General features: G+C 44.6%; 2 protein-coding genes across 3 annotated transcripts; one reads left to right on the top strand and one right to left on the bottom strand.

The window, feature by feature from the left end:
* Nucleotides 1–4746: 4746 nt before the first annotated feature.
* LOC109485418 (hydroxyacid oxidase 1-like) lies at nucleotides 4747–12235 on the bottom strand. 2 transcript variants are annotated; one of them, XM_019789021.1, is made up of 9 exons: nucleotides 11935–12235; nucleotides 9369–9520; nucleotides 8252–8501; nucleotides 7534–7694; nucleotides 6964–7055; nucleotides 6373–6436; nucleotides 6118–6212; nucleotides 5629–5698; nucleotides 4747–5063 (listed from the first exon to the last, which is right to left on the bottom strand). In XM_019789021.1, exons 1-9 carry the CDS (start codon nucleotides 12078–12080, stop codon nucleotides 4966–4968), a joined length of 1128 nt encoding a protein of 375 aa, XP_019644580.1. In that variant the 5' UTR covers nucleotides 12081–12235; the 3' UTR covers nucleotides 4747–4965. The 2 variants fall into 2 exon arrangements, with proteins under 2 accessions (XP_019644580.1, XP_019644579.1); XM_019789020.1 differs by lacking the exon at nucleotides 6118–6212 and having other exon boundaries at nucleotides 6278–6436.
* A 1248-nt stretch (nucleotides 12236–13483) lies between these two features.
* Nucleotides 13484–18494, top strand: LOC109485378 (hydroxyacid oxidase 1-like). Its single transcript, XM_019788935.1, has 8 exons — nucleotides 13484–13791; nucleotides 14591–14742; nucleotides 16073–16322; nucleotides 16524–16687; nucleotides 17383–17474; nucleotides 17653–17811; nucleotides 18117–18186; nucleotides 18397–18494. The coding sequence occupies exons 1-8, from the start codon at nucleotides 13643–13645 to the stop codon at nucleotides 18492–18494; spliced, it is 1134 nt and encodes a 377-aa protein (XP_019644494.1). The 5' UTR covers nucleotides 13484–13642.
* Nucleotides 18495–18767: the final 273 nt, after the last annotated feature.

The following is an 18767-nucleotide window of genomic DNA, read 5'->3' as shown; positions in this document are numbered from 1 at the left end:
CCCGGCGATCTCAGCTGAAGCGAACAATCAGAGACGCGTAACGCGGATACGTCATGCAAGATTTGCATACGCCCGCCCACCGCTTCTGCTGGCTGCTGCCATGCTAGCTACGCGCCGTACTTGAAATAAATTGACGTGTATCGCCGTATTTCTGGAAATAAATGCCGCGACACGAAGATCTAGCGCTGACTCGGCTTGCACCCAGCGTTCAGCGTCACCCGCGCCATTAGCCCCGCCGTCATCCCGCGCCGTCATTGCTGCGCCGTCACCCAACGTTTTTATCGGAACCAGACACCCCTCTGTTTGACCCCTTTTAAATGGTAAGACCCAAAACTGAAACCTCCCCATTCCTTAACAACATGGTAAATTCCATTTTCAGCATAACGGGGGTGTCCGGAGCACTTAAAAACCTTTTATTTCGACGCCCATAAACACATATGCAATTAAACAAAAACGTTCTGCATCATCTGCAGCCCAACAGCAATACGTGTACCGAACAACAGACCAATCCGTCCAGCCGATCGCGAGAAACAGCTGCTGACAGAAATGTTTCGAACAATAGTAAAACCTCCTCGCGGAAGGATATCTCCTTCCCCGGAGGTAACTAAAGATAGACTATGCACGTGTAAAAAGGCGGCAGGGGGGCTACATTAGCGCACACGTAATGCCAAACAAGGCAGGGCTACAGGATGTTTACCGTAAGGCACTCTGCGTGTTCCCTCAGCATGATTCGACAAGAAAAGACGTAAATAAGTCTTCATTCTGGACTGGGCCACGAGAGGTTGATTTTCCAGGGCAGTAGTATCCGACTTGACGTCAATTGCAATGTGCCATGTACCTAACGTGTACACCTGCCCAAAACGACTGAAGGTAACTGTCCTGATGTCCAAGGAGGATAAACTTGATGCTCCGAGTGAGGGTACGAAGAGATCTCCAGCGATCCTGATCCACTTTGCAATACAATCCTTAAACTTCATAGTTGTAGAGGAAGGCTAGTTTTCATTTCGCCTGGATACAGACTTTATTCGGGTTAAGGAGGTTCAAGGCATCAGCATAAGTAAGAGATAACTAAAGATGCACGTGTAAAATGGCGGCAGGGGGGCTACATTAGCGCACACGTAATGCCAAACAAGGCAGGGTTACAGGATGTTTACCGTAAGGCACTCTGCGTGTTCCCTCAGCATGATTCGACAAGAAAAGACGTTAACAAGTCTCCATTCTGGACTGGGCCACGACAGGTTGATTGTTCCAGGTCAGTGGTCTTCCGACGTGACGTCAATTGCAACGTGCCGCGTACCTAACGTGTATACCTGCGCAAAACGGCTGGAGGTAACTGCCCTGATGTCCAAGGAGGATAAGCTTGATACTCCGAGTGAGGGTACGAAGAGATCTCTAGCGATCCTGATCCATTTTGCAATAAAACCCTTAAACTTCATAGTTATATAGAGGAAGGCTAGTTTTCATTTCGCCTGGATACAGACTCTATTCGGGTTAATGAAATTCAAGACATCAGCAGAAGTAAGAGATAACTAAAGATAGACTGTGCACGTGTAAAAAGGCGGCAGGGGGCTACATTAGCGCACACGTAATGCCAAACAAGGCAGGGCTACAGGATGTTTACCGTACGGCTCTCTGCGTGTTCCCTCAGCATGACTCGACAAAAAAAGACGTTAACAAGTCTCCATTCTGGACTGAACCACAGGAGGTTGATTTTCCAGGGCAGTAGTATCCGACTTGACGTCAATTGCAATGTGCCATGTACCTAACGTGTACACCTGCCCAAAACGACTGAAGGTAACTGTCCTGATGTCCAAGGAGGATAAACTTGATACTCCGAGTGAGGGTAGGAAGAGATGTCTAGCGACTCTGATCCATTTTGCAATACTTCATAGTTGTAGAGGAAGGGTAGTTTTTATTTTGCCTGTATATATACTCTATCCGGGTCAAGGAGGTTCAAGACATCAGCAGAATTAAGAGTAGTAACTAAAGACTGAACCACGCTACGAGAGGTTTATTGTTCCAAGTCAGTGACCTCCCAAGGTGACGACAATTACAACGTGCCATGTACCTCACGTGTACTCCTGCGCAAAACGGCTGAAGGTAGCTGTCCTGATGTCCAAGGAGGATAAGCTTGATACTGCGAGTGAGGGTAGGAAGAGATCTCTAGCGATCCTGATCCACTTTGCAATACAATCCTTAAACTTCATAGTTGTAGAGGAAGGGTAGTTTTCATTTCGCCTGGATACAGACTTTATTCGGGTTGAGGAGGTTCAAGGCATCAGCAAAAGTAAGAGATAACTAAAGATAGACTGTGCACGTGTAAAAATACAGCAGGGGGCTACACACTTAATGCCATACAAGGCAGGGCTACAAGATGCACTGTGCGTGTTCCCTCAGCATGATTCGACAAGAAAGGACGTAAACAAGTCTTCATTCTGGACTGGGCCACGAGAGGTTGATGGTTCCAGGTCAGTGGTTTTTCTGGGGTGACGTCAATTGCAACGTACCATATACATACACGTGTAAACCTATCCAAAACGACTGAAGATAACTGTCCTGATGTCCAAGGAGGATACGCTTGATACTCCGAGTGAGGGTAGGAAGAGATCTCTAGCGATCCTGATCCACTTTGCAATACAATCCTTAAATTTCATAATTATAGAGGAAGGGTAGTTTTCATTTCGCCTGGATATATACTCTATTCGGGTTAATGAAATTCAAAACATCAGCATTAGTAAGAGATATAATTAAAGATAGACTGTGCACGTGTAAAAAGACGGCAGGGGGGATACATTAGCGCACACGTAATGCCAAACAAGGCAGGGCGACAAGATGTTTACCGTACGGCTCTGCGTGTTCCCTCAGCATGATTCGACAAGAAAAGACGTTAACAAGTCTCCATTCTGGACTGGGCCACGACAGGTTGATTGTTCCAGGTCAGTGGTCTTCCGACGTGACGTCAATTGCAACGTGCCGCGTACCTAACGTGTATACCTGCGCAAAACGGCTGGAGGTAACTGCCCTGATGTCCAAGGAGGATAACCTTGATACTCCGAGTGAGGGTACGAAGAGATCTCTAGCGATCCTGATCCACTTTGCAACAAAACCCTTAAACTTCATAGTTATAGAGGAAGGCTAGTTTTCATTTCGCCTGAATATATACTCTATTCGGGGTTAAGGAAATTCAAGACATCAGCGGAAGTAAGAGATAGACTGTGCACGTGTAAAAAGGCCGCAGGGGGGCTACATTAGCGCACACGTAATGCCAAACAAGGCAGGGCTACAGGATGTTTACCGTAAGGCACTCTCCGTGTTCCCTCAGCATGATTCGACAAGAAAAGACGTTAACAAGTCTTCATTCTGGACTGAGTCACGACAGGTTGATTATGCCAAGTCAGAGGTCTTCCGGGGTGACGCCAATTGCAACGTGTCATGTACTTAACGTGTACACCTGCGCAAAACGGCTGGAGGTAACTGTCCTGATGTCCAAGGAGGATAAGCTTGATACTCCGAGTGAGGGTAGGAAGAGATCTCTAGCGATCCTGATCCACTTTGCAATACAATCCTTAGACTTCATAGTTGAAGAGGAAGGCTAGTTTTCATTTCGCCTGGATATAGGCTTTATTCGGGGTTAAGGAAATTCAAGACATCAGCAGAAGTAAGAGATAACTAAAGATAGACTGTGCACGTGTAAAAAACGGCAGGGGGCTACATTAGCGCACACGTAATGCCAAACAAGGCAGGGCTACAAGATGTTTACCGTAAGGCACTGTGTGTGTTCCCTCAGCATGATTCGACAAGAAAAGACGTTAAGAAGTCTCCATTCTGGACTGAACCACAGGAGATTGATTTTTCTAGGTCAGTGGTCTTCCAACGAGAACATAATTGCAACGTGCCATGTACCTAACGTGTACACCTGCGCAAAACGACTGAAGATAACTGACCTGATGTCCAAGGAGGATAAGCTTGAGGGTGAAGGTGGGAAGAGATCTCTAGCGATCCTGATCCATTTTGCAATAAAACCCTTAAACTTCATAGTTATATAGAGGAAGGCTAGTTTTCATTTCGCCTGGATACAGACTCTATTCGGGTTAATGAAATTCAAGACATCAGCAGAAGTAAGAGATAACTAAAGATAGACTGTGCACATGTAAAAAGGCGGCAGGGGGGATACATTAGCGCACACGTAATGCCAAACAAGGCAGGGCTACAAGATGTTTACCGTAAGGCACTCTGCGTGTTCCCTCAGCATGATTCGACAAGAAAAGACGTTAACAAGTCTACATTCTGGACTGAACCACAGGAGATTGATTTTTCTAGGTCAGTGGTCTTCCAACGAGAAGATAATTGCAACGTGTCATGTACGTAACGTGTACACCTGCGCAAAACGGCTGGTGGTAACTGTCCTGATGTCATGCCAAGGAGGTTAAACCCCTGTCAAATATTCACGACCCTACCCCGAATGTGCTCCCGAACACCAGGAGACCAGGTTCTGCTGACGTTCGGGAGCAGTCTGGCCAGATTTGGGGCACGCCTACTTTTCTATACGATTCGAATGAAATTTGAGTGAAATTTGACCCCCAAAATGCTCCGAACACGTAATGCTCTGACTACCAAAATGCTCTGACTACCAAAGGTTGACTGATGTTCTGCTGGCCAGACGAATACCAACCAACCATGGCCCAACCCCTCGACCAACTCCTAATTGATTTTTTAACATTTGAAACATTCGGCTGGTGCACCGGAATAGTAGCCGAAGTCGCTGAACACAGGCCGACTTTGAACCGATCTTCTCCTAACCATGGTTGGGGAACGTTCGGCAAGAGTTCGGGAGGCAAAATTCGTCAATGTGTGACAGGGGCTTTAGTCTTGGTCCTGCGGGTGAGGGTATGAAGAGTCCTCCAGCGATTCTGATCCGCTTTGCAATACAATCGTTATCGTTCGTGTGTGATTTGGTCTTGTGGCTCAGTATTTAGACATCGGTACTGCCCTGCGGGTTGGTATGCCGTAATACGACTGGTGCACAACAAGAGATGGCTGGATGTCGGATATCTTGGCACAGCCTGGAAACATAAAATAATAAACATGTTCTAAAACACGCCAAAAATCAGTTACTCAAGCAACTGGAAATTATTTTGGAAACGGTCATATCCAGTTGCTTGTCAATGAGTAAGTTATTTTATGTGTGTCAGGTGTATATGTTAATTGACCACAGGAAGAATAGCTGCAATATGAATTGTTAAGCTAATTGTGGATCTAAATAAACCAAACCAAACCAAGTGCTTTTTGGCGTATCTTATTACCTGGATATCTAATCTTCATCGACGTATGTTTTAAGACAGTGTCAAAAAGTGGTTATGAGATCAATTCAAGTTAAGATATACTGAAAATGAATGCGTTCAAGTCGAAAAGACATGTGATACGACTATTCGAATCGTACAAGTTCACCAGATGTTGTTGTTGGTCCGTCGTTGTCGACGATGACCAATGACATTACATCAGGTTTTGTGAGTCCGGCTGTTATACTTGTTAATTATACTTGTATACGTACTGACAGCCTGGTCTCTGTAGACAAGCATATACACACCTGCCCTAGCCATGTAATAAGGACTGACTATCCATACATACCTGCCCTGGCCATGGCCACACTGAGTTCATCTCTCAGAATCTGTAGAACCTGTTGGACTCCTTCTGCACCCTAATGAGAGAAAAAAAGGATTCTATTATATCAATTAACACCGAAGCAAGAAATAGAAGATGGAAGTATGTAACCATTGGCTTTCTGAATTTCCACATGTCAACATCAACGTATCGGCCCCCGATTTTGAGACTTCCCCTACCCACGTGCTGTTACTAGTAGTATGGTCTGTGTAGAACAACAGATACACAAACTCAGCTATCCTGGGTGCCATCTTTCATAGTCACCGTCGGCTCTCTCCATTACTACTACGGAGAGAGAAAGTTGGCGGTAACTACGGAGAGAGAGAGGATGTCAGCCACCCAAAGCAATACTAAAATAAATAAGACAGATAGGACCGTTAAAACTGTATTAGGCCTGATACACACACCCGATACAAATACCGTTTATAGTAATTATAGACGGTGACCACTTCTTACGTTGTGTGCCAGTCCCCAGAGTGCGGGTCTGCCGATGAACACACACCTGGCTCCCAGCGCCAAGGCCTTCAGCACGTCCGTCCCAGTCCGGACACCTCCGTCCACACCTGATACATATGCCGTTTATAGGAACTACTGACTAACGCTGACCACTACTTACGTTGTGTGCCAGCCCCCAGAGTGCGGGCCTGCCGATGAACACACACCTGGCTCCCAGCGCCAAGGCCTTCAGCACGTCCGTCCCAGTCCGGACACCTCCGTCCAGGTAAACCTCCGCCTTACCGCCAACCGCACGGACGATGTCCGGTAGGACGTCAATCTGTAGAAATGTTTCAAGTTAGAACTTTTCTTCCAACACAAAGAATTGTTCTCACCTATTAAAAGCTCTCGACCAATCACTGTGGTCTTCTTCAATAGATAGACGCAGTGAGACTTGACACGTGGCTTCTCGGAAGTGTGACGTCAACACTGGGCCAAAGGTATCTGTAAACGACGTCTCACTGGGTCAGTCTATCGAAGAAGACCAGAGTGACTGGTCGAAAGCTGTAGGTAAGAACATATTTATCCCACATTTCTAACACTTGTGCTTAGCACAAAAAAAACAGCACACACAATGCACATTCAATTTGTAGCACCACCACAAAACACCACAATGTAAACAAACATGGCTGACAGCTGTGTTTCCAACTTCTAAACACTCGTAGGGCGTCATATTTTGGCACCTACACTTCCTAAATGGCACGTACTTGTATTAGACTAGGCTTGTTTCAACTCACTTTGTAAAGAAATGAACAGAGAACTGACTTTGTAACAGCCTAATGTTACATAAGGTTTTTCCTCACGTACAGTTGCCGGCACGCCGTCCAGTTCCCTCCCGCCATGGTTAGACACACAGATCCCGTTCGCTCCGCACGCCACGGCCATCTTGGCGTCCTCGACTGCATGACAGTTACAAAGCACCCATCACATATGGGACAGCAAAACTTCGTACAATAACAAACGTGTGAAAGCACATAGACATACCAAAAACAATACCTCCAGCCATGTCTTCACCATACATGTGTTAAGTCATTTATCAACCTCCATGACCACGGAGATTTTATAACATAAAGGACGGCAAGTTTTTTATACCCACGCTAGTATAAGTTTCGGGGTTCCCAGAAGATGTCATTCATATAATCAAACCAACATGGCCTTAGAGGGAAAAAAAAGACATTTAAGAGTAACCAACCGTGAAGGCCTCTAATTACAGTCGATATCTTTCTTTATTGTGATTTATCACATTTGTGTTGGGATTTGAATTTTTTCAGTGGTAGCTGCAGGCTTTTTTAAAGTCTGTAAAGCAGTCTAAATTGCGTTATCAAGTGACTACGCCGTTATATCTTTAATTGCGCACAAAGTGCTGTCTCCTACTACCTGACAGAATGCCCTTCAGGACAACAGGCAGGCAGGTGTTGTCTCTGATCCACTGCACGTCGTCCCACGTCGCCGGTTGCTTCAATGCAGCTCTCATACTCTCCTGGTGCTCCGCACTACCTGGAGCATGGGGCGGTTCTTCGTCTAAAACGTTAGGAAGCCTAGTAAAACAAAAAAGACAAGAAAAGTTATATAGTGTAGCTCTGTTATGGAGAACTGTTGCTATCCTATGCAACTTGGGCCGCGCGGATTTAATTTTATGGATGACATCCGCGCGTGCATTGATTTTCGCCTGCTCTAAAAAAATCACCTCCACCAAGGCTCAGGCCTAGGTGCCGACCCCGTAGACCCGTAGTGGTACTTAGCGACAATAGGGAGCTGGCGGTAACTATACGGAGGGCGGCACCCAGGCTGCCGACACTCCTCGGAACTCAAGTATTCGGTACAGTGCCGTCTCATAAACGCCGCAAAAGGCCAGCATGTGCCAACTTGTCGTTTAAGTCATCCCAATAGTCCCTTCAGTCTGCGACCGTACACGACGGTCTTGCGACGAATGTACCACAATCCCTTTAATTGTCGACTAAAAAGTAAAAGCAAAATCTCATGCAACAGTGTGAGCCTTACTAGTATGGCATTGATGTATGAGCTATAGCTTAAGACATCTTTGAAAACACATTCTGTTGTAATTCTTTTTTTCAATAAATGAAACGTATATTACCTAATAGGGACAGGAAAAGTCACAGGCCTTAGATCAATTTGAAACGGGAGCAAAGGCTGGTCCACTGTGAGGAATATGGCGGTGTATCCCGCGCGTTCTGCCCGAGACAGCAGGCGCTTCATGCGACCACGGTCTTTGTAGAACAGCATGTAAAACCAGCGGATCCCGGGAGGGGTCGCTTCAGCCACCTCCTCTAGGGAGTGGTTAGCCCAGGAACCCAGCACCATCCCTGTGTTCATGGCGGCCGCGCCTGAAGAGAAACCAACGTTTTTAGTCCGTCATAATCGAGAAAATATCAGTGTCCACCAGGTCTTCCAAAGGAGTTGTGGATAGCAGCCTTCGTAGAAAAATAGGGTGAAGAGTTCGTCAGGAGAGTTAGCCCGCGAGTGAGTGACGTCTCTCTATACGTTGTATATCCTCCCTTATGGGGGCCAAAATCCACTGAAAATTATTGTGATGGCTTGAAACAACTATTGATCTATAAACATAATTTTTATTTCAAACCGTTATACCATAATTCTTTTGATATTTGGAATGAACACCATTTTTATATGGCAGCTTATGGAATTCTAGTACTAGTAAGTTTTTTTAAAACCTCCTTGTAATGTTTTAACGGTTTGTAACTTAACAATTAACAATTTGTAAGTTGTCTGCGATTCATTATGATAGTGCAATAAATACATCTTGTGTCTTGAGCTAATAATTATAATCAATGCATCACTTAACGTTGTCACTTTTCCTGCACAAAATTGTGTATTCGGATACGAAAAGGATAACTGGTGGAAAGTGGTGGAAACAACAGTTTATAACGTCAACTAATTTTCACCATGGAATCAAAAGAATTCAGAACGTATAAAAACGAAGCCTTGTTACAAAACCTATTTTAGCTGCCGAGTCTACCATCCTCTCCGCAAATAGGATGTAGGAGTCGGGGGCTAAAATAGGTTTTAGTAACCATGCTAATGAAAATAAACACTGCAGAAGACGAGCTAGTGATTTCGTACTGAATGATAAGATGATGGTACGAGTTTTGAGTTTTGAACATATTGACATGTAAACTACTAGAGTTTTCTCAAGATCAAATAACGTCACAAATAAGTTTATGCTTATAACCTACCTTTGGCGGTTGCCAATTCCGCGTCAGGATGAGCCAATCGGTGCACGGCAGTTGGTGCAATGGCTACTGGGATATCCATCCGGGTCCCTAGTACCGTTACAGAGGTGTCCCGGATGGACACGTCACGGAGGTTCCGTGGGATGAGGCGGTATCTGAGCGGGGTGGAACGACACCAACAAATAAATAAATAAACAAAAATTTGGGTCTCAGACGAACAGAATCTCTGACACACAGAGCCTGCAAGTATACAAAAGTCTTTTTTTTCTCAGCACTTGTTACCCAGTGCAAATCCCCAACTGGCAGTTCTAAATATAACACTTGGGTTCTACTGGGAGACATGTTCCAACAGCAGAAGGCGTTGGAAGATTCCATTGCTGCATGGGGATGTAGACTATTGGAACACTTTACATTTTGGGTTCATTTAGGAACAATCCATTTCTGCGGGAAGGGGATAGGTCTATTTTTGGTACGGGGATGTGGTGAAGCCATCTGCTGCATTTGCTCCCGAGCAAATGTCGGCCTTTCTAGTTTCAAATGCTTGAAATGATGAAGCTATGTAAGCATGCCACACAACACAGTTCATACCTGAATAATGTCGAAAATGTGCTCACTAAAGTGGGACCACTAAATAAACTTGGAAAAGAATCTATGCTGAGTTCAGTTCATCCTCGTCACGCGGTGCTCCTCTGGATGCCTCACCAGACACTTGGTGAAACCACGAAAACAAGCACTTTAACTTAAAACACATTTCCCTTATTCCAAACCTCAAGTCTCTGACAAACTGACTTTATGTCAACCTGCCAAATCCGCTGCTGTCATGTTTCTTTGGATACAAGAAGTGGAAAGTCAACTGGTGCATTTTAAAGAGACACACCCAAAATATTAACACCTGGATTTCACCCCCTGTCCAAGTGGGTCAGTCCATCCGGTGAAGAAGTACGGTAAAAGTACTCAGGGGTCAATAACAAGCCTAGGGCAAATCATACCAAATGTCACACATTTTGTGTATATTCTGCTGTCCTTCTTACTTACAGGGCCTTTTTAGCAAAATTTGCACAGGACAAAAACGATTATTTGAAAAATATGTCCACTAATAAATCGTACAAAGTGCCCTTTCTGCATATTAACTGGTCCCTCCCCGGAATCCTACGTCCTCAGCCTTTTACGTGACCCTGACTGTGACTCTGGACCCTCCCACCTGATTCTAATCATGAACCAGTGAACTGCACAGCGAACTCCTGCACCTCGGTTGGGTTAAGGCAGCCTATGGCCAACTATGATTAGTATTTCATACATATGGCTGTAACTTTTGATAGCTTAGTCGCACCACAACTTAACTTCACACAGTTCTAGTAGTACTTGAAACACATTGAATAAAGGTTATTTTGTTTTTACTACTTCTGAATTTTTGGGTTAAAAATCAACATTTTGGTTAAAAAAAGCTGTTTACTTCATGGCTTTACGCGCAAGCGGTAACAACACCTTTCATCATGATATTTTACAAGTAGAAAGCCAACCCCCTATTTATTATTTTTGTCCGAGGCTATTTTGTTTTAAATGACAGTTAAATTGTTTTTTTTGGGGGGGCCAAAAACGACAGAAACAGCTATTTTTCTGTCATTTTTCGTTAAAAAATCGCCACAGTTAAAAAATTTTCGACTTATATGCAAAATAGCCTCGGACAATTTTGATAAAAAAGTGATAATACGTAAACATGGATTACTCTAAGGATGAATTATGTTGTTTTCAGCTGCGCGTAAAGCCGTTTACGTCATACTCCGTGAATAAAATGCGTAACAACGCGGGTTTACAGGGGAAACATACAAATGACCGCCGGTAACCCCGAATTCGAACACGCGTTCTATTCGAATGACGTCATATCGAACATGGTGGAACATGATTCGGGTTCGAAACATGTTTGTGGCAATCGTGCAGACACACGCCCGAAGTCGAACATAAATATCAGCCTAGGCCGCCTTAACCCAACCGAGACAGCGAACTCCTGCACAGCGAACTCCTGCACAGCGAACTCCTGCACAGCGAACTCCTGCACAGCGAACTCCTGCACAGCGAACTCCTGCACAGCGAACTCCTGCACAGCGAACTCCTGCACAGCGAACTCCTGCACAGGTAACTCCTGCACAGGTAACTCCTGCACAGGTAACTCCTGCACAGCGAACTCCTGCACAGCGAACTCCTGCACAGCGAACTCCTGCACAGGGAACTCCTGCACAGGGAACTCCTGCACAGCGAACTCCTGCACAGCGAACTCCTGCACAGCGAACCCCTGCACAGCGAACTCCTGCACAGGTAACTCCTGCACAGGTAACTCCTGCACAGGTAACTCCTGCACAGCGAACTCCTGCACAGCGAACTCCTGCACAGCGAACTCCTGCACAGCGAACTCCTGCACAGCGAACTCCTGCACAGCGAACTCCTGCACAGGTAACTCCTGCACAGGGAACTCCTGCACAGCGAACCCCTGCACAGCGAACTCCTGCACAGCGAACTCCTGCACAGCGAACTACTGCACAGCGAACTCCTGCACAGCGAACCCTCGGCTTACCGCTTGAAGGCCTCAATATTATCCCGGTACGTTTGTCCGTCCTCAGGATGACTGTAGTACCCCCAGGCAAACTCCGACAACTTCTCGCGCGCAGACTTCTCTATGTCTACGAGGGTGGGGAGGGGAGCCCGGGGAGGCCTGTCCATCGTTGTCTTGACTTGACAGGACCCTGACTCGGAGTTTAATACCTTGAACCGGGCGGCTTCGCGACTACGTGCGGCGGGCTTCCTGATAGCTCCTGCCCCGGGAGTTGATGTTTAAGGTCGCCGGTCATGTTGTACTTCCGGGTCACACAGTGTAACAGTGGGGGTTTATAGGTGCTACCAATTGGCCCGACCGATGTGTCTAGACCTTTTCGGCCGAGTGGTTAGAGCGTCGGATTTTAAAGCTGGTGCTCGGGAGGTCGTAGCTTCGAACCCCGGTGTTCGGGAGGTCGTAAGTTCGAACCCCGGGCCGGGACCAGGGGGTATCTGTTTCTACTGCTCCGTGCTCGCCTCTGTTTCTTACAACAGTGACATTTTCTGAAAAAACTAGCCAAACTCCTTCTACTAGTAGATAGATAGGTTACATGGCCTAACCGTAGGGCATGCCCTAACCGTAGGGCAAGCCATTATTACCTTCGCCAAGAAGGTTATGTTTTCAGTAGCGTTTGTCTGTGTGTGTGTTTGTCTTGTGTGTGTGTGTGTGTGTGTGTGGTTTAGCAAGATAACTCAAGAAGGAGTGAGTGGATTGGAATGAAACTTGGTAGGTGGGTAGGTCTTCATGAGACCTAGAAATGATTAGATTTTGGGCCCCCTGGCGGCTTTCCTAGGTACTGCAGCAGAACTTCCGGTGTTGATATCTCGTGATCTGGACATGCTAGGGTCACGAATTTTGGTTGGTAGATAGCTCTTGGGGTAGGGAAGAAGTGACATGACTTTGGGTCCCCTAGCTGCTTGTTCTGGAACTGCAGCAGCATTTGATGAAAAATTTTTGAAGGATGATAACTCAAGAACCGGTTGACGGATTGTCGTGATTTTTGGTATGTAGGTAGTTGAAGTGATGCTTGTCATAATCATATGACAATTATGCAAATCAGGAGCTAATTTGCATAATTAATGAGGACATTCTATAAATCTGCTTTGTTCGATAATAGAACTATAAAACACTTGTGACATCTACTTGAGAACGAGATAAAACATCTGAGGATATAGATTATGTAAATGAGGGCCTAATTTGCATAATTAATGGCAAATTTTTATAATTTCATGGTTGTAACTGTTGGGAATTTCATACTTGCCACATTTGGAAGTTAAGTGAAGCTGAACATCAATAAGCATAATTTATAAATCATGACCTCATTTGCATAATTTATGAAGAAGTGCTATAATAGCCTTTTTATTAAAGTAAGGCTGTCATTGGGTGGAGATTGAATATGATCAACTGATATAATCCATGCAAATGAGGCTCTTATTTACAAAATCGATGATTAAATTGTATAATTCGTCAACCGCAAGGGTTAACATCACTTGGCGAAGGTATGAGATCGCGGAACTCTTGTTGACGTTGTCCAGCAATATGCAATGGGTAACCTATTGTTGACTTTCGGGGTCATCCAAATAGAGGGCACCGTACAAGAGAGAAGAAACACCACCGGCACAACCTGCCACAAACCCCTGTTGAGTTTAGACTTGCTCAGTCTGCTGTATCCTTAACAAAAAAATATAAGATGGCGGAAGGGCTGCGTTCTGAGCTAACACGTGTCTTGGACTTTGAGAAAGAAGCACGCAAAAAACTTTCTGACTTCGCCTGGCATTTCTTCAGCAGAAGGAGGGACGCAGGACAGACATATCAGGACAATTTGGACGCTTTCAAACGGTAGGCGGAGACGATTATGAATTTGTGAATAAAAGTACTTCCGACACTGTGGGAGTCCGATAGAAACAATACAATGCATTCTTAACGTAACCACAGCCACGGGCATCGGGAGATTGTGTAACACATGTACAGGTTAACAATTGACGGCAGTCAGCAAATACTCTTGCAAATACTTGTTTTGTACGAGTAATGTGGACGAGCTAAGCACACGTGGCTGATTTATTGTCAATTAATATAGATCATATTGCGTTGATTTGTTTTAACCAAATTGTGATTAAAATCTTACTTTGGGCCATGGTTTGAGGCAGAATTAATATCATTCAACCGTTTACATTCAAAGTCAAAGATGACAACATGAATCAGATTAAGAAGGTTTGACGTGAATATAAGCATGTAGCTTGAGTGCGTCACCACTATGTATTGTATATTTGCATGTTGAAACAAATAAAAATAAAGATTAAGAAGGTTTAAACTTAATTGATCAGACCGCTGGCAAGAACACAGTGCAAAGAAAATCAAAAGGAAGTTATACACATCATATACATGTATATTAATGTCTTTGGTACGTATGTATATCTAGTTGAGATGCACCTGCTACATATAAATGCCATTGCTTTTCCTTTGGGCATGATGATGTAATTTTATAAACGAAATTTTCAGCTTTTATTCCTGGGGTTTAGTAGCTTTTTTGTAGAAATTTTTAGTCGAACTCTCGTAGTAGATTCTGGGTCTCCAGGGGATGTCATCCATAAAAGAAAGTCAGTTTGGCCTAAAGATGTATAAAAGAACTTTTTTTCAGATACCGTCTCATCCCTTGTAACCTTCGTGACGTGTCCATCCGGGACACCACAGTAACCGTTCTGGGTACGAGGTTAGATTTCCCGATAGCCATTGCGCCAACAGCCATGCAGCGATTGGCTCATCCTGACGCGGAGTTGGCAACCGCCAAGGGTTTGTGACGTCATTTTCTTTCGAATGGTCTTTACATTGTTACGTTTAAGGTTATTATTCTCAGATTTAGTTTATTGGATGTGAGTAATCTTCCAGGGCTTCTACACCAATTACAAACAGGCACAGAAATAGACAATCACCTTTATATGGGTACGGAAGTAGTGTTTTAGGTGGCCGAGCTGTGGGTCGTGTGTCTGTTTGAATAATTTATTTGGTTGCGTGGCGGGTGGGATGTGATTTTGACATATGATTGATAGGGAGGTCAAGCCTTAAGGTGACCCAGCATGAGCCGGTTAGGAGTAAATGGATGGTCTATGCATGTCTAGAGCTGTCCATTACTGTGTCTTGTACTGTAATAGACGTAGCACAGTAATGTAGCACATGTTCCTCCTAACCCCGTACCTTAGTTATCTAACTTGGTGCATTTGGCCCGTGTAGGACGTGAATATGCAACAAAGTTCATTGCAATTGTCATTGAAAAACAAGAATTCCGAGATTTCATACCTCCATGAAATATGGGCTTGATATGTAAATGTAAATTTCCTCTTTAATTATGCAAATTACCTCCGCATTAACATGATATATGCATCGTGATGTATGTTAACTTTTGATTAACTTACAGATGTCCCAAGTATGACATTCCCATTATTCACAATTAAGAAATCATAGAATTTTTGCATAAATTATGCAAATTATGTCATCATTTGCATAATTAGTATCTGTTGATGTTCTGCCTGCCATAGGCTACATACATTACATGTATGAAAGTAGTATAATGTAAAACACTGTAATTATAGAATTTCCTCATTAATTAGGCAAATAAAGTCCTCATTTGCATAATTTGCATTTAATCATGTACATCTCTCTCTCAGCTACTTACACACCAAAAATTATGAAAATATGTTGTTCCTATCTGGACTTATTGGCTTTTAAACATTTCGCCAGAAAGTGCCCTGCAGTTCCAGAACAAGCTGCTAGGGGGACCAAACTCACACCACTTATTCCTGACATGAAAAGCAATCTGTCACCAAAACATCAAGACCATAGCATGTTCAGGACAAAAGATACAAAAACCGGAAGTTCTGCTGCAGTACCAAGGTCATCCACCAGGAGGCCCATATTTGACCTTGACCTTTGTCTTCCTAAGGCTTACCAACATACCAAATATCATCATAATCCATAAAGGCGTTCTGAAGCTATGCTGACCACAAAGCTGCGGAAACACACACAGACATACATACATACAGACAGACAGACACGCCAAAAACAATACCTCCATTTTTCATGGAGGTAAAAAAAAGCATTCAATAGGAGTTTCGTCGTTCCTCAGGCGCCGCTGCCATGAACACAGGGATGGTGCTGAGCTCCTGGGCTAACCTCTCCCTGGAAGAGGTTGCTGAAGCGACCCCTCGCGGAGTCCGCTGGTTTTACCTGCTGTTCTTCAAAGACCGCCGCCTCACGAGGCACATGTTAGATAGAGCGCAGCGGGCGGGTTACACCGCGGTGGTTCTGACCGTCGATCAGCCGAGCTTCTCCTTTTCCCGGCACGAGAAGCCAAATCTACCGCCTGTTCCCGTAAGGTAGTTATTGCCTGTAAAACCCCTGTCATAGCCTCCTTCGGAGACTTGTGCGGCAGATTTATTTATACATACAGACGAACAAACAAAGCAAATTCATTTCAATCAGGCCTGAAATGTGACATCCATGCATTTCGAATGCACCATACGGCCTATACAAAATGCTGGGACTTACAACTAGATCTGTGCACATTTTATCGCTAGGTATCCTAATGCCTACTATGCGGGAGATCCCGTCGGCTTGGTGGGGACAGTCGAGGTCGAAGAACACCTGAGAGCGACGGTTAAAGTGCCCGGGACGTGGGAAGACGTGGAGTGGGTCAGGAAGAACACTGAACTACCTGTCGTCCTGAAGGGCATTCTCTCGGGTAAGAAAACTCCATGCAGATACCTAGAAACACCTGGATGACAGTCGAAACTACTCTCCAAGCAGAGGTTGGTGGGGAAAATCGTGACGTTCTTTATCATGCGCCAACTGGTGGGGAGGGCGGACAAAAACCGGGCGCATGATAAAGAACGTCACGATTTTCCCCACCAACCTCTGCTTGGAGAGTAAGTCGAAACATCCAATGAGTTTTCAGGGATGAGAAAATCCGTCTAATGTCTGTATTGACCTTTATTAGCATTTTTAGCACATTTTCGTCATCATTTCATACTTTATACGTTTAATATAGCCCCAAACCAAGCTACAGGAGGCGTGTCTTTATTTTTAGGTACCCCTACAAATAGCTAGAACCTGACTTCGATACAAGACAAGCAACACCGTTTTCCGTCAATGACATCGTGTTTTTGCCTCACATACAGATATCAGTATGTCATGGGTAGGATTGATTTAATTTACTACACTAATTGACTTTGAAAATACACTTTTATTGCCCTGAAATTTGGATGCCTTTTAGTGGTATAAGATTGTTGGTTTCTTACAAGGTGAAAGTAGACAGAGATACACATGTACGTGGCTTGCAATTGGTATATATGGAAATTTGTTGAATTGTTTTCCAACCTTGTTTGTTACGTTGTTGCTGTTGAGTATTCTCCCATTTGACACCAACGTTTGCCACAGTTGAAGACGCCAAGACGGCTGTCCAGTTAGGGGTAGACGCCGTCTATGTGTCTAACCACGGCGGGAGGCAAATGGATGGTTTACCCGCCACAGTAAGTAAAGCTTCCCGTTGATTCCTTTACACCACCAACGAGGTGTTTTCTCAATTAAAGAGAGAGAGAGACCAAAACCAGTACCACAATACAATTTCGGTGAATTTCTTTGCATTGGACGGATGAAATTTAGCTCTGATATAAACATGTTTTCATCATTTTCCTCCGGTACCCCCAGATTGACGTTCTACCGGACATCGTCCGTGCGGTTGGCGGTAAGGCGGAGGTTTACCTGGACGGAGGGATCAGGACTGGGACGGACGTGCTGAAGGCCTTGGCGCTGGGAGCCAGGTGTGTGTTCATCGGCAGGCCCGTACTCTGGGGGCTGGCACACAACGTAAGTAGTGGTCACCGTTAGTCAGTAGTCAGTAGTTACTATAAACGGTATGTGTATCAGGCGTGGACGGAGGTGTCCGGACTTGGGTGGACCTGCTAAAGGCCTTAGCGCTGTCCTTGTCTCTCTTTCTCTGTCTCTATCTCTCTCAGAGAAGGTAAACAGCACGGGTAGAATTACAGGTAGAATTACAAAGATCTCAGAATCTGGACACTTGCAAGGGAAAGTCGACAATGGATTGCATATTTCCCAGAACCCTTGAATTCTCGATTTCTTGTTTCAGTTTTAAATTCCTTTCTTCTTAATAGGGTGCAGAAGGAGTCCAACAGGTTCTACAAATTCTGAAAGATGAACTCAGTGTGGCTATGGCCAGGGCAGGTATGTACGAATGGCTATTGCAGATATGTGTGGATCTATAGTCAGTCCGTACCAGAAGGCCAAGCAAGACTGGTCCGTATGTACTTCACACAGTCGTATCAATGTCTTGTCGATTTGAACTCACTCCATTCTTATTTGAACCACCATATATAATCTCATTACTACTTTTTGACGCAGTTTTAGAACATGTTTATTATTTCATGTTTCCAGGCTGTGCCAAGATATCCGACATCCAGCCATCTCTTGTCGTGCACCAGTCGTATTACGGCATAACAACCCGCAAAGCAGTACCGATGTCTAAATATTGAGCCACAAGACCAAATCACACTCACATATATGTGGAGGCAGTATATATCTATGAAGTGTAACTATTATATTGCAGTTGCGAAGCGGGTCACTTACTGCCACCCGGCACATGCTGGGTCACCTTCAGGTTTGACCTCCCTATTAATCATATGTCAAAATCAAATCCCACCCACCACGCAACCCAAAAATTATACAGACACACAAACTCACCACCAAAAGCAATACTTCTGTACCACAGAACACACAATACACACAATACAACACATAACACACAA

The sequence above is a fragment of the Branchiostoma belcheri genome, unplaced genomic scaffold, assembly GCF_001625305.1.
Source record: "Branchiostoma belcheri isolate BF01 breed outbred unplaced genomic scaffold, Haploidv18h27 scaffold75, whole genome shotgun sequence".
Classification (NCBI taxonomy): Eukaryota; Metazoa; Chordata; class Leptocardii; order Amphioxiformes; family Branchiostomatidae; genus Branchiostoma; species Branchiostoma belcheri.
This window is presented reverse-complemented; position numbering and strand designations above follow the sequence as displayed.

Excerpts from the sequence above, each read along its gene's own strand:
- LOC109485418 (XM_019789020.1), bottom strand. The coding sequence starts at position 12,080 with ATGGACAGGCCTCCCCGGGCTCCCCTCCCCACCCTCGTAGACATAGAG. Across the intron at positions 9,521-11,934 it reads AATATTGAGGCCTTCAAGCG|ATACCGCCTCATCCCACGGA; the intron begins GTAAGCCGAGGG and ends CACCCCGCTCAG. Across the intron at positions 7,056-7,533 it reads CCTGAAGGGCATTCTGTCAG|TCGAGGACGCCAAGATGGCC; the intron begins GTAGTAGGAGAC and ends ACTGTCATGCAG.
- LOC109485378 (XM_019788935.1), top strand. The coding sequence starts at position 13,643 with ATGGCGGAAGGGCTGCGTTCTGAGCTAACACGTGTCTTGGACTTTGAG. Across the intron at positions 14,743-16,072 it reads GGAGTTGGCAACCGCCAAGG|GCGCCGCTGCCATGAACACA; the intron begins GTTTGTGACGTC and ends GTCGTTCCTCAG. Across the intron at positions 17,812-18,116 it reads TCTGGGGGCTGGCACACAAC|GGTGCAGAAGGAGTCCAACA; the intron begins GTAAGTAGTGGT and ends TCTTCTTAATAG.